Source organism: Acomys minous (assembly GCF_964271855.1).
Source record: "Acomys minous genome assembly, chromosome: 12".
In the NCBI taxonomy this organism is placed as follows: Eukaryota; Metazoa; Chordata; class Mammalia; order Rodentia; family Muridae; genus Acomys; species Acomys minous.
Genome location: NC_140493.1, coordinates 46,365,235 through 46,378,657, shown reverse-complemented (window position 1 = coordinate 46,378,657; position 13,423 = coordinate 46,365,235). Strand labels below are relative to the sequence as shown.

General features: G+C 40.5%; 2 protein-coding genes across 8 annotated transcripts in view; one reads left to right on the top strand and one right to left on the bottom strand.

Annotated features, from left to right (window-relative positions):
- The window catches only part of OC90 (otoconin 90), a 31,430-nt gene extending 29,846 nt beyond the window's left edge, over window positions 1–1,584 (top strand). For 2 of the 5 annotated variants that reach the window (XM_084748459.1, XM_084748458.1), the window contains exon 15: window positions 953–1,583. In XM_084748459.1, coding sequence (XP_084604585.1) covers window positions 953–1,239 — 287 coding nt within the window. In that variant the 3' untranslated portion in view covers window positions 1,240–1,583. Of the gene's footprint in view, window positions 1–952 lie in introns of all 5 variants that reach the window. The other 3 variants (XM_084748455.1, XM_084748457.1, XM_084748456.1) reach the window with 2 other exon arrangements.
- A 1,114-nt stretch (window positions 1,585–2,698) lies between these two features.
- Window positions 2,699–13,423, bottom strand: part of EFR3A (EFR3 homolog A) — an 85,960-nt gene continuing 75,235 nt past the window's right edge. For all 3 annotated transcript variants that reach the window (XM_084750708.1, XM_084750709.1, XM_084750710.1), the window contains 4 exons: window positions 10,575–10,623; window positions 9,715–9,818; window positions 9,235–9,284; window positions 2,699–5,309 (listed from right to left, as the gene is read on the bottom strand). In XM_084750708.1, coding sequence (XP_084606834.1) covers window positions 5,204–5,309; window positions 9,235–9,284; window positions 9,715–9,818; window positions 10,575–10,623 — 309 coding nt within the window. In that variant the 3' untranslated portion in view covers window positions 2,699–5,203. The remainder of the gene's footprint in view (window positions 5,310–9,234; window positions 9,285–9,714; window positions 9,819–10,574; window positions 10,624–13,423) is intronic.

Sequence of the window (13,423 nt, the reverse complement as noted above, 5' to 3'; positions counted from 1 at the left end):
GGGAACTATAGAAATAACTATGAGAAAATATCTGGGAATAATCAACTTTTAACAAAAGACAGATTGGCTTCTGGGTTCAGTCCATGACCATTTGCCCCTACTGCTAAGAACTTATGTAGAGGCAGAACATCATAGCAACAATGTTCACGTTACCCACACAGAGGGTGGGGGGATGGATGGATGGAGGCCAGGTATGAAATATACCCTTATGGAGTACGTACACACACACACACACACACACACACACACACACACACACACACACACACACACGTTTTCTCCACTTAGCCCCACTGCCTTGATTTTATCACCTCCTAATGCCATGCAATTACAAATTCATCTATGTGCGTATTAATTCACTTATGAGGTCCGAGCTTTCAGGATCTGATCACCCCAAATCGCGTACCTTGAAACCAGGCCTTTAGAACAAGCCTTGGGAGAGCATGTAAGATTCATCCTGTAACAATAATGACTGTGTGACCCTTGCCTCAAATTGCTCACAGCCTGGAAGGAAAACAGGAAGTGGCCACTCGGCCAGCAGGCAGTCAAGTTGTCATGGGGTGTTGAGGACTTTTACTTCAGAGACTGCAGTGAAGACCAGAGAATTGAGAGGCGGTCAGGAGAGGCAGTGAGGTGAGAGTGACAGGAGGCTAACAGGTCCTGAGGTGGCAAGGGTGTTCCATGGTTTTCTGGAGTACCTAAGAGTACCCTTAAAAAGAGAAAGCGAGCCAGAAAGTGGTAAGGGTGCAAGGTGAATCTGGAGACTGGCCTCAGATGAGAAACACAATGGGCTACTTTCTAGTGGGAGGAACAGGCTAGACCATTAGAAACAGAAACCAGGTATCAGAGGAACTGTGCAAGATGGAGTCTGGAAAGGGGCATGACTGTTGTTTGGCCAAGTGGCTTTATGTGCCCTACCTGGTGTTCCACATCTGCTCCTGTTCTTGCTAAGGTGTGGGGCAGAGCCTGTGTGAGAAGCTACTATGTGCCTGTGACCAGACCGCAGCCGAGTGTATGGCCTCTGCCTTCTTTAACCAAAGTCTCAAGTTACCAGACGCACCTGAGTGCCAGGGCAAGCCCATATCCTGTGAAGATGGCATGCTCGGGGAGAACTTGGCCTCTTCCGTGGGCTCCAGCTCTGAGGAGAACAGCGAGGAAGCCACACCCCAGATGGAACACCTAAGAAGATTTCTGGAGAAGCCTCCTGGTCCCTCAGCGACCAGGCCCCTCGGAAGATGAGATGCTGCACGCCGGCAGTTCTGAGCTGCCTGAGCTCTTTGACCCTTAGTTCTGGCCATAGGAGCCTTAGCAGAAGCTCCAATGGAGTAGAGACAGCCAGCTCCTTACCCATAAGCCTCCTGAAACTTGTCAGTAGACAAATGTCTGGAGAATAAATGCAGATGACATTACTCCTTTTCTTCCTGTAGTTCGTTATGGATGTTCAATAAATTCTCCGTGTCATACAGCTTCGTGTCATGTTTAAGAGCTGTCTCTGTATATATATATATATATGGGTGCCTGAGCAGCTCGCAAAGATGAGATGACAGAAACAGTGTGGGCAATGGCTGGATTTCCCGATGTCTAAAAGCTAGTCTTTTCATTTGTTAGAAAGGAAGAGAGTATGGCCGCCCATGGTTGCCAGTGTCCCACTAATTATGACAGTACTTCTGTATGGGTCAGATATACCTGCTACCCTTATTAGGGGAGCAGCTGTGAAGCACAGCCATCGTCACGATAAACCAGCTGTCACGATCCTTGGCATTAAGGCCTTTTCTTAAAAATAAAGATTACTAACACCTTTGCCTGACTTCACATCCTCTAACCCCCATTTTATAATTCTAACCACTTCACTTCTATAGGGTGAACTTGCCTCAAAGAAATGGAGCCCACATGCCTGTGTCCTGCAGTTCCTGACTTCTGACAGTGAGGGGTCGTGGACAATAGATCAGCACTCACAAACATGGTATCCAGGAAATGCTAGGCCAGCCTTGTTCATGAACAAATATCAACGGGGATACACCTTCCTTAATTTCATCATATCTTAAGTAGGGAGTTCTGAGATTGACTCTAGAGTGTCCAGGATAGCTGGTATTACTTTCTGAAGTGGTTTTAGGGAACATAAGAACTCCCCCAAATTGTCATTAATATTTACCTGAGGCTTATCCTATAATGGAGCCATAACACAGTGCTTCACTCACCTCTCAGGCAGTGGGGCAGATCATACTGCTCTCATTTCCCAATGAGTGATCAACCATTTATCTAAGACTGCTTTGCCAGGAGTTTGGGTTGGATCTGAACCAGAGCCCAAGCTCCTGTCACAGTGTCATAGTGGCTAATCTAAGAGGCTCATGAACTCTACGGCTGGCAGGGGCGCTCTGCAGGGCAGACTAGGCCCAGGGTGGCACACGGTACTAGAGAGAAGAGCTGATTTTCTTGAGAGGCTTTGTGTAATTTATAGAGGAAGGAAGTGTGGTGAAAGAAGTCTCCAAGGCCAACAAGGAGATGGCAATTATGTGAGGCACCCAGTAGGCCTACCTAGGCTCTCTTCATGCTTGCCACTCTAAGGTATGGTTCTGAGGAGTCTCATATATGCAGAGAAGAATCCACCCAGTAACTTGACTTTCACGAAGCTGAATGTTGAACAAGCATGATTCCTTACACATCATGCTATAATAAAAATTCACTTATACACAAGAGATGCGATTTTTGTTTTATTGCTTACATATGATTGCACAATGAAATTTTACATTTATAAAACTTACTTCATTACAGTAATACATGTATAAGCATTAGTGAGACAAATGAGTCCCCTTGGAGGGAGTTTAAGTGTGGTATTACTCTAAAGGTAATACATTCTAAAGGAGGGTGTAGTGGAGGGAAGGGAGAAGAAAAGGAGGAAAGAGAAGGTGAGAGAGAAAGAATATGAAAGTTCAGGTTCAGTGAAAGTTCAATAAACTATGTAAGCAGCCACAGACACGCAAGGATCACAACCATAGGAGGAACATTTAAATTAACTGTTCAGTGTCACAACACAAAAGAATATAACCAACTGTATACAGCAAGGAGAACGATAAATTATTTGAATATCACATACCTGCCAAAATAGACCAATGCAATGAACATCAGCAAGTCTTGAAGATTCAGTACCTGAATTAGCTACAGCTTCCATACCCGCCCATATGCAATCCCTGCAAATGTGGAACAGTCAGACAGACAGACATCCCCTGCTTGGAAAGCATTGTCAACAAGAGCAGTTCAGTCTATTGGACCTAAGACATCCAGAGGTTTGGTGTGGTTTCAGAGTAATGGAACTCAAACCAACAATTTATAAAAACCAAGATATAGGTATGGTAAAAGACTAACTGCAATGGCTCTCCTTTGCATGCTAAGCATACCTTTTTAAATCACCAAGAAACAGAAACTTTGTACAGCAAAGCTTGTATTCTGAACGAATGCAAGTGAATATATATTTCTTCTTATACTATTAAATTATATATTTTTCCATACAAAAGCACACAGTGTTGATTTATAAAATGGCATCCAAGTGGATGATGATTGTTTTTGCATGTCCCCCTGTTTAGATTTTAAATGCAGTTAAAAAATAATATCCTTCTTTCAAAATGAAGAATAAAAAAGGGAAACAAAAATGAATAAAGTTTAACATGAACTGGTGACACATATTCCCCAGGGTGAGGGGAAGCTATGATGATAGCTGCAAAAGGGCATTGCTCTTCCAGTGGCAACTGCACTGTCCCTCCCAGGACAGGTCTGGTAGAGCTACACTTAGCTAGCAGGCCAGGCTCTCCTATCAAGAGGTTTTAACAATGGAGCCCTCTTCAAGGTGTTTTCCTGTTGTAAGTATTACAGATTTGGGCATGCCTGTTCTATGCTCATTTCCGTTTTCCTCCCCTGCCTTTTTGTACTAATGGTGTCCAAATAACCAAAACTACACAGTTAAAACATCCTACTCTTTTCATAAAAAACCAAAACATTATTTTTGAGCTATAACTTTTTTTATAGGAATACTATTTTATGTAAAAGGAAACTGAATTTGAAAAGGTAGAGTTATACCAAGTGATTCCACAAAACTGTGCTGGGAGAATCTTACAATTGCAGAATTCCTATGTTCAGCATGTGGTGGTGTCCCTAGCATATGCACTACATACAGCCCCTGCAGTCTCACAAGCTCGAATAAAGGCAGCTCACACTCACGGGCCTTGGAAGGAACACATGCACAGCTTTGAAGTATGTAACTAACCTTCAACAGAGATACACACAAGTTTTGCTTCAAATTTTAGTAATTAAAAGGTTCACTGGGGAAAATTTTTACTATGAAGTCAAAACAAAGAACAATATAAAATGTAAATTAATTCATTTAAAAAAAACCCTGAAATGTATCGACTCTGCACAGGTGAACAGGTAGCTGTTTTAAGTGTCTTTCTTTTCTATAGTAAATATATATTTCATTTAATTACTGGAGTCACAGCAAAATACAACTATAGTTTCAAAGCGCAGCATGTAAACTAATACATCATATTTGAAAAACACTTCATCTTTCGTACTCCAAGAATGAGGTCTAAGGGGCTCAAGGGATCAACTTGAAGCAGAAAACACAGTATCACAAGACCAGTAAGGCTGGCCAGTTTCCACATGGTAACCTAGGCAGGAATACTATTCAGTAGATGTTTTCCATGGCTGACAGCCTAGGAGTGCCTGCCACATGTTACTACAGAGGACTGAAGGGATGTCTGCACAGGCCATCTGAAGCACGAGAGAATTTGCAACCCTAGAATCAGGAATATATTTACTTTTGAAGAAGACAAAACAAAAGCAATTCATTTCTAAGCAGTTGTGTAGACACAAGAAATGCAGCAGACACTTCATACATTTTCAATCTCTTTAACAAGTATGTTTGTGCAAAGTTTAAAATATACTATTTAACGGCATAATGTGAAAGCAATACATGTTCAATCTTAAAAGCTAATCGGAACCTCAAAACAAATTAATGTGGCATAAGTCTATCTTCAGAAGTACTCTAAATCAGAGTCCCTAACCTTGTACTACAGCATCAAAGTACTGGTTAGAGATAAATCCCATCACAGTTCAGGACATGTCAGTAAACACTATGCAAATCCTGAAAACTCATCTTGGCCTTGCTTTCAGACTTGAAGTCCTTCTAAATGCTGTAGTCTTCATGAGCTAGTCAGTATACACACAGATCTGGAAACTTCATCTCATAGACTGGGACAGACTGGTACTGGGCATGCCCAGAAGTAATAGTGAGTGTTCCGGATGGACTGGGAGGAGGGCTGTAAAACAAGAACATGGTGCTATCAGCAGGTGCATTTACAGTATTCAACCATTGGGTGTAACAGCAAAGTAAGGTTCCTTAACTGAAGGGCTTGATGCAGTGGAGGTGTGGGTGATGTGTGACACCACATAGGCAAAAGATAGGGATGCTGGCTGCTAAATCCAAAAGAAGCCTCTGTGTGTGTGTGTGTGTGTGTGTGTGTGTGTGTTCTACTGTACATTTTTATGAGCTACTTTGTTTCACAAGTAAAAAAATGTATCTTCATGCATATCACTCTTATGGTAGTGTAGTATTTTGTCATATAGAGATATTTTATCTACTGGACAAAGGTGTGTGTTTGTGTGTAGAGACTTTAAGAGTTTCTGACTCTTAAGCAGATATACAATTTTACTCTTCGCATGTATTGTGACAAAACTGGAAATTTATAGTGGTTTAAGGACTGGAAGCAATCCTTGATAACCTGGAAGGCAAGAAAATATCTATTCCTATTATTATTATTATCATCATCATCATCATCATCATCATTATTATTATTATTCATGAGCTACTATAAGTGATAAACATCTCTGTGGCATTCATTTTGGTTTCTTTAAATAAATAAACCCATAAATCCACTGACTGCATTCCTTCACAGACCAATTTAGGAAATTAATTTTTTGTCCTATAGCACAAATATTTTTTACTAGTTCATTATTTAATTCTCAACTCTTTTACTTAGTGATGATCACATGTATGTGCATGTGTACACATACACCTCCGAATACATCCTGCTGTCCAATCAGAACTTGCCTTTCTCTTTGTAGAAGTGAAAGAGAAATGCCCCTCCTGCTGTCACTGACATGTCACCACTGGCCTACATAAGAGTAAATCAACAACTGTTTTCCTTGAAAACCTAAAATCTTACACTTGTCATAAATGCTTTTATATCTCAATTTCTTCTGTATTCTATCTACTCTGTATAAACCCAACCTGCTGGAAATGCCAGCAAGGCCTGGCTTTATGGTACAGGCTTTTAATCCCAGCATTCAGGAGGCAGAGGCAGGTGGCTCTCTGTGAGCAACAGCAGCCAGACCCTACATACACTGTCTCAAAAAAGTCAAATTAATTAGTTAATTAATAACAAAGCAAAACAAGATCTACCATGTTTTTCTTGGAGTAGGCAGGGTCTTTGATTGTTCCTTCTCCTACTGCATTTTCCTATCTCCCTTGAACAAAAATTAATAATTACATTCTGTGAACATATTGACTTAAATAATGGGCTAATCTGTATGGAGCTGATGTCTTTATAATATTAATTTACTCTTCAAGAACAAGGTATAAGGGCAGGCAAAATGGGTCAGTGGGGAAAAGTTGCTGTCTCCAAGCCTGACAACCTGAGTTTAAGCCTGGGAACCCATATGGTAGGAGAGAACCAACACCTGGAAGTTATCCACCGAGCCCTCGCCTTTGCCATACAAATACAAAAATAAAAAAGGAGAAGGTATGAGTTTTCTGTATATAAATATTAAGTATAACTCAGACTTACAGTTATTTCATAACCAGTATTAATTAGTATTCTATGGTTATCAATGTTTTCACTAATAATTTTTACAAGTATTACCTTCATATACTTTCCTATAATTCTGAACTGCCCTCAACTATGTTATGCAAACTGCTTTTTGTACTTCCTTGTTCTAGTGTTCTAACAAATGATTTTGCAAGTGTTCCAACAGTTATACTACCCATTAATGTTTTATTAATGGATCATTTTCAGAGTGAAATGCACAGATCTTAAGTGTGTTATTAAATAAAAGCTGATGTATGTATGTATTATACACACAGGTAAATCACAGCATTATAAAGACAACAAATATTTCCATTATCAAAACTAAAGAACAAGATATAGGAAACAGAGATTAGGTCAGCTGCTAATGATGGGACGTGAGCATGAGCATGAATCAGTGAGATGGATGGCCGGTGGCCGTATCAGGAAGCCTCTTCTGTGCTCTCTCAGTGGTCTTTAAAGTTACTGACACTATTTATTTCTTCTACATCATTTTTGCATTTGCATTTTTTATTACAATGCTTTAATACTTGAATAAGAACGCTAAAGTGTATCATTATGACAGTGTAAAGAGAGTACAAAACAGTGAAGTTCTAGTAAACAAAGGCAGGAAACAAGCGTGAGGGTAAGCAAGCCTCTGCTGGAGCATGAGCTCTCCTGTAATCTCTGATGTCCTGTGTACAGGGTCCAGTAACTGGCCATGTCTGTTGCTATTCATTTTACACTTGCTTTGCATTTCTCCTTTTATCTCCTCTGTACCCAAGGCATGGCGAATAAAAGAAACAAACAAAAAACAAGCAAGGGCTTGAGCATAGCATGATTTGGCTTTACGTTTGCGGAGCACAAGCTCTCTTCTATGGCTGACCAGATAAACACGAGAAAATTGTTCAGAGGAGCCTGAAAACCTATGGTACACCACACCATGCTTGTAGCTTCTCTGTATCACATAGGCTGTCCCATGACTTCCAAAGAGGCAATGTGGACAGATCACTACCGAACTAGTAGACCCAGCATAGTATCTGGGAAACTCCCAAGTGTTGCTAAATACTAACTACCACCAAGTGGTTCAGCTAAAGTTCAGACAAATTCATGGTATATAGAAGATAAAGACCAGATTGCTGTTCTTAAATTTTTAAATCCACACAAATGTGGCCCAAAGTAACAAAGTGCTCCCTAGTCCACTTGAGAACACAGGGTGTGGACTCTAATGTCTGCCTCTGAGCACAGGACCAGTGAGCTATGATGCTTCTCTAGCTCTGGTGTCTTCACCTGTGAACTGAAAGAGCTAGCATTGCCTTACTCTTCAGGGCTGTGCTGAGAGCAGAAGTAGCTGACAAAAAGGATGCAGCCTAGGCCAAGCACATAGTAGGTATTTGGAATTTTAACTAAGAGACAGTTTTAAATGTTCTGTATTTGGCAATTTTCTCTGAAAGGAAACTCTATAGCATATTTTATATTTCAGTCCATTTCTCTTCTGAACGTTTATAAATGAGCAATTCTCTCCTTAGCAACAGTGACATTGTGAGAAATATGTGATGCTGATAAAAATGTGTCTTACACGTGAAAGCAAAATACAAAGTAGAAAAAGAACAAGTGGACCAGAATGTTTAACCATCTCTCCCAGGCATAAGATAAAGACTTGAAGAAAGAGAGAGAGGGAGAGAGGGAGGGGACAAAGAGAAGGAAAGAGACAGAGACAGAGACACAGAGAGAGATAGACTTATTTAGTCAAGCCAAAAGAGAAAGATTTATCTGATGTAGAAAGCAAAATTCAAGGAGAAAGGTTCTGTGTGTGCCCTCTAGCAGGCTGCCTTACAGAATAGAAATTTCTACATTGATGCTAATGTGAGACCATGTGCATGTGTCAGCCCCTCCCCTGCAGGGGCCTAAAGAGAGCCTTCCCTTCTTCTCAGGCTGAAGTACTTATGAAGAAGCAGCCTCAGAATAGCGACAGTGGTGATACACTGTGTGCTTTGAAGTGTAATTCTCCCAGCACCTTGAAGGGACCAAGGAAAGATCAAGGGAAGGCAGTGACTGAAATGGCCCATCAGTACTGGTAGCAGTGTCACTGCTCTGGATGGAGACATATTAAACTACAGATCGAGTGGGGGAAAATGCTTAAATACAAATGCTCTGCTAGTTAAACACAACAGTAGAATGTGGGTCAGATGTTCTTAGTGGGTCATTATGGAGGAAAGAACAGGCTAAAAGAAAGCTAGAAATGCCAAGAAGTAACTAGACAAGAAATGGCTCAGACTCCCCTTGTAATCAGAGTAAGATGATTACAAGGGTCTTGTTGATGCTCGGTGTAAAGCAGTTATTAAATGTCACAGCCATGCACAGCTTGTACTGGTTTCTGTGTTGCTAACAAACTCCTTACCGTATGGTGAGCTCCAATATTTGAGCGAGTCTATCATGAAGCAAATTTGCCTGCAAAAGAAAAAGGATGTAAAAGATTTGTTGTTTTCCTGCCATCCAGTAGACAAAGCACAGCTACAAGGCTGACATACAGATTGCTTTAATGCTCCAATCTGCAGTATCTACTGGAATTTAATGTAGCTGTTCTCCCCGTGCCCACACCTTTCATGTTCTATAGCCACAAGGTAAAACACATACAACAAAATACTCATAGCAAAATCACTAAGAACCACTGGAAACAAAACAGAAAAGAACACCAAAGCAAGGATAGCCATTAGCACCTAGCTTAGCATCTGCCACACCCACCAGCATCACCACAAAAGCACATTCTTTGGTTTAACAGCTCTGTGTTCTGAGGCTGGGGGCTGTGATCAGCCTAAAGCTCCTGCTGGCCAGTGACAGGAATGAGCTCGAAAGAGCCCCTCCCCAAGGAGGCACTCACTTTGGATTCACACTGTGCTGCTATTTCTTCAAAAGGTGCTTTCTGGAACTTCTCTATCACAAGACGTCTCTTCTCCTTTTCCTGTTCTTCCATTCCATTGGTATCTACGTAAGGATAGTTAGTGTCACAATTCTTGCCAAAGACCATGGGAGCCAAGGAGGTATAAACCCCCAAATAAGAGTGATTAAAGGGTTACTTTCATAGGATAAAACAGCTAAATATGCAACATTCCTTAACTGTTTCAGTAAATACTAGATAACACAAATATTTGGGGGGGAAAAAAGATAAATCTAAGAAAGAGTTAAAGCTCCATAGCCCAATGCCTACTCTAGGAGAATTCCTGCATCTCTCACTAAATACATACATATACAATAACCATACAAACACACACAGATATCCATATACACATACAAGAACACACACACTCACTGACATAAGAGAGAACAATGACTTACTACAAATCAAAGGGCTACCAGGGCTTTCCTAAATAACTCTTTTATGTATAACTACGCTGCCTTTGAACATAGGAGCTGCTAAGTATTGTTAAACTGCATCTTGATCCCAATGAATAGAGAACTAACATGAAGGGATTTTTTTTCTTTAGACAGTAAAGAACAACGACCTTGTTTATACCATTGTTTGCTTGGAGCGCGCGCGCGTGTGTGTGTGTGTGTGTGTGTGTGTGTGTGTGTGTATGAGAGACAATTTAAAAAGCCTAATCAATGTACTTAAATAAATGACCTAATTTATATAGAGACCAAGAGTATTTTTCCTTTTCTTTCTGTTCATGTTGTATCATGTAAAAAGGCAAAAAGGCAGGTATGAGTTTTAGGAGAGCTAACAAGGGCTCCACAGCTCACCAATTGCTTTCTTCAGTGCTTCAAAGGTAATTTCCTCAGTGTTGCTAACCTAAAGGAATGTAAATAGAACAAAGAGTCAAGGAAACTGAATATAATTCATATTCTTACCAACATAAAAGTCATCTAAACATTTCATAATGATTTTTTTCTTTTTTTGATTGGCTTGATTTGAGATTATATTCCAAACAGCCAATGTTCTGCACTTCTTCATTAGCCATAACAATAGCCTACAGTGGCTTCCTGATCAGACACACAGAAGTGTGTTAGCCTGGCAGAGCAGGCAGCACGTTAGCACCCTTGGATGAGGCCTAGGCTCCAGTGCTTACATGCCCATTAGACTCCCAGTGACTGAACTGTGCTTGCTAAGAGGAAGACCATCTAAAATAATCAAGGCTGAGATTACAAGTACATTTTTAGCCATGTGGTAAATAAGAACTAACCATTAATGAGCTTTTATAATTTTAGTACTACAGATAGTGTACTAATCAAAGGTAAAATAATCTAAGATTTTAAATGTTTAACAGAATGGTCTGCAGAGATGGCTCAGTGCGACTCCTGTAGAGGACCACGTTTTGGTTCCCAGCACCTACACGGTGGCTCACAACTATCTTTAGCGCCTGTTCCAGTGGACTCCACACCTCTGCTGGCCTCTTTAGGCACCAGGCAGACGTACATGAGGCAAAACACTTACACACGTTTACAAAAACAAATTAAGCTTTTAAGGAATTATTATACCGAGAAGTATTTATCCTTAAACAAGCACACTGTAGATTTTCTGAGACTAACCACCAGTTTTCTTTTTTCTTTTTTCCTGTAAACACCCTTTATCTTGGGTTCTCAAATCTCTTGCTTTGAAGTATGGACAGCTGTAACATTAAATGTTTTATGACTTTTAAAAAGTTAGTACATTTGTGGTTAAAAAAATGGGTAGTGGTACTTTATGAGGTACTAAAACATTTCACAGCAAGTAATAAATTATCTCTATAGTATCTCTAAACAAAAGTTAAGCAATGATATTATACACAAGTACTTGCCTGGCACTTTGGTCATCCCTAATTTTAGCTCATGAGCGTCTTTTGCTAAGTCTAAGGCAGCAAGACTAAGGAAAGCAAGACTTGGTGTTCTGCACCTTAGCGGCTCTTAACAAAGGCTTTAGCTGGAAGTCAGGCAGCAAGAGTCCCGCTACCTCAGCTTTGCTACTGAGGGCCACAGTTCTAGTTGAAGTCAGATTAAACTTTGGAATCTTCAGTTGTATTCTAGATATTTGGAGCAGATATACAGGATTAGGCTCTGGCTAGTCATTTGTACCTAGAAGCAATCTAGCACTAGCATTTTAATGAAGTAAAAAAACCCTCACTCTTCTTAGAGTACCCTAAATAGCTTCAGACTTAAAACAAACAAAACAAAAATAAACATATATAGTACAGAACAAAGAACAGTGGAAATGTCAGAAGGCCAGTATTCTTGTTATATTAATGTTTACTGATCAATAATGTTGATTAGCAATTCTGTTCTGTCTTTTGGCATTTAAATAATCATAACTAATGTACAAAAGCATATTCCAAATGAGTTGAAACTCCAATGGGCTCTCTAAGTTATACTTATCAGACATCCAGTGTGTGATGTATGTAACTGAGGAATTATAGCACATTGTCTTTGAAAAGTTAATGTATTAATGGCCTTTTCATGTAAATCTTCCCTCTTTAATGTCTTCATGAAAATATATTTGGTTTATTCTATCAAAACAGACTGATTCTTTACAATAGTCCCAAGTGCCAAATGTATTTCTTTTAAAAAAACAAAAAGCAAAAGGAGAAATAAAAACATAACCATTGCAATAAGCCATGTTCCTAATTAAAATTAAGCCTAGAAGCCAAGGCTCTGAGTATAAATTACCTCACTCATTAAAAGAGCTAACACAATACCTCTTTACTAACAGAAGTACATATCCTAAAGTGGCTTTGAAGAAAGAAGTGGGTTTGGGCAGGATGGTTTTGCCTCTTCAAATATCCTGTGTGCGTGCACATTTATGTGTGCACATGGGTGAAGAGTGCAAGCATGTTGAGGTCAAAAGATGATGTCTAGATGCTTCCTTCAACTGTTCCTCCACCTACCTTCAGTGGGGGAGCAGAAGAAGCCTTGAGAGAATATGTAAGCAATGGATGAATATGTAAGTAATGGTAATGTATACTACCAATAAGGACCAATGCCCCAGATCCCTGGGAATTGGCCTTCCTTAGGTCAGGCTCAGGAAACAGGCAGTATGTTCAAAAACAGGCAACTGCAGCTTCCTCTTCCCAGATGACCACAGCCTGACACTGCTCCCATACAAAGACCTCCCACTGAGACTAGCTAAGGGGCTGAGGTTCTGGGTTGCTGCATGGTTGGTACTGGCACTGCTCCATCAGTGAGAACACAGCCTACCCAATTCCAGTGTTGCTGTACATCATCTATCCTCTCTTTATTCCCTCACTGCCCCAATGAGGTTTCCTTCAGAGCAGTACTACCCCATTCTCTCTGCATCTTTGTGTGCACATGTGCATGCAGACTACCACATGTGTGTAGAGGTCACCGGTGTGCAGGTGTGGAAACACAAAAATGATGCCAGATTATCTTCCTTGATCATTCTCCACCTTGTATACTGCAACTGGGTCTCTTGGTAAACCCTATTTCACCAATTCCAGTGGGCTAGCTTGCTCTAGTGATCACCTTCTGCTTTACAGGTGGATGCCACATCTGCTGTTTTTTCTGAGGTAGCAGAGACTCTGGCATTCATGGATACCTGGCAAGTGTTTTCTCTACTCTGCCATCTCCCATGCTCCACTTTGTTTTCTGAGACAGTATCTCCT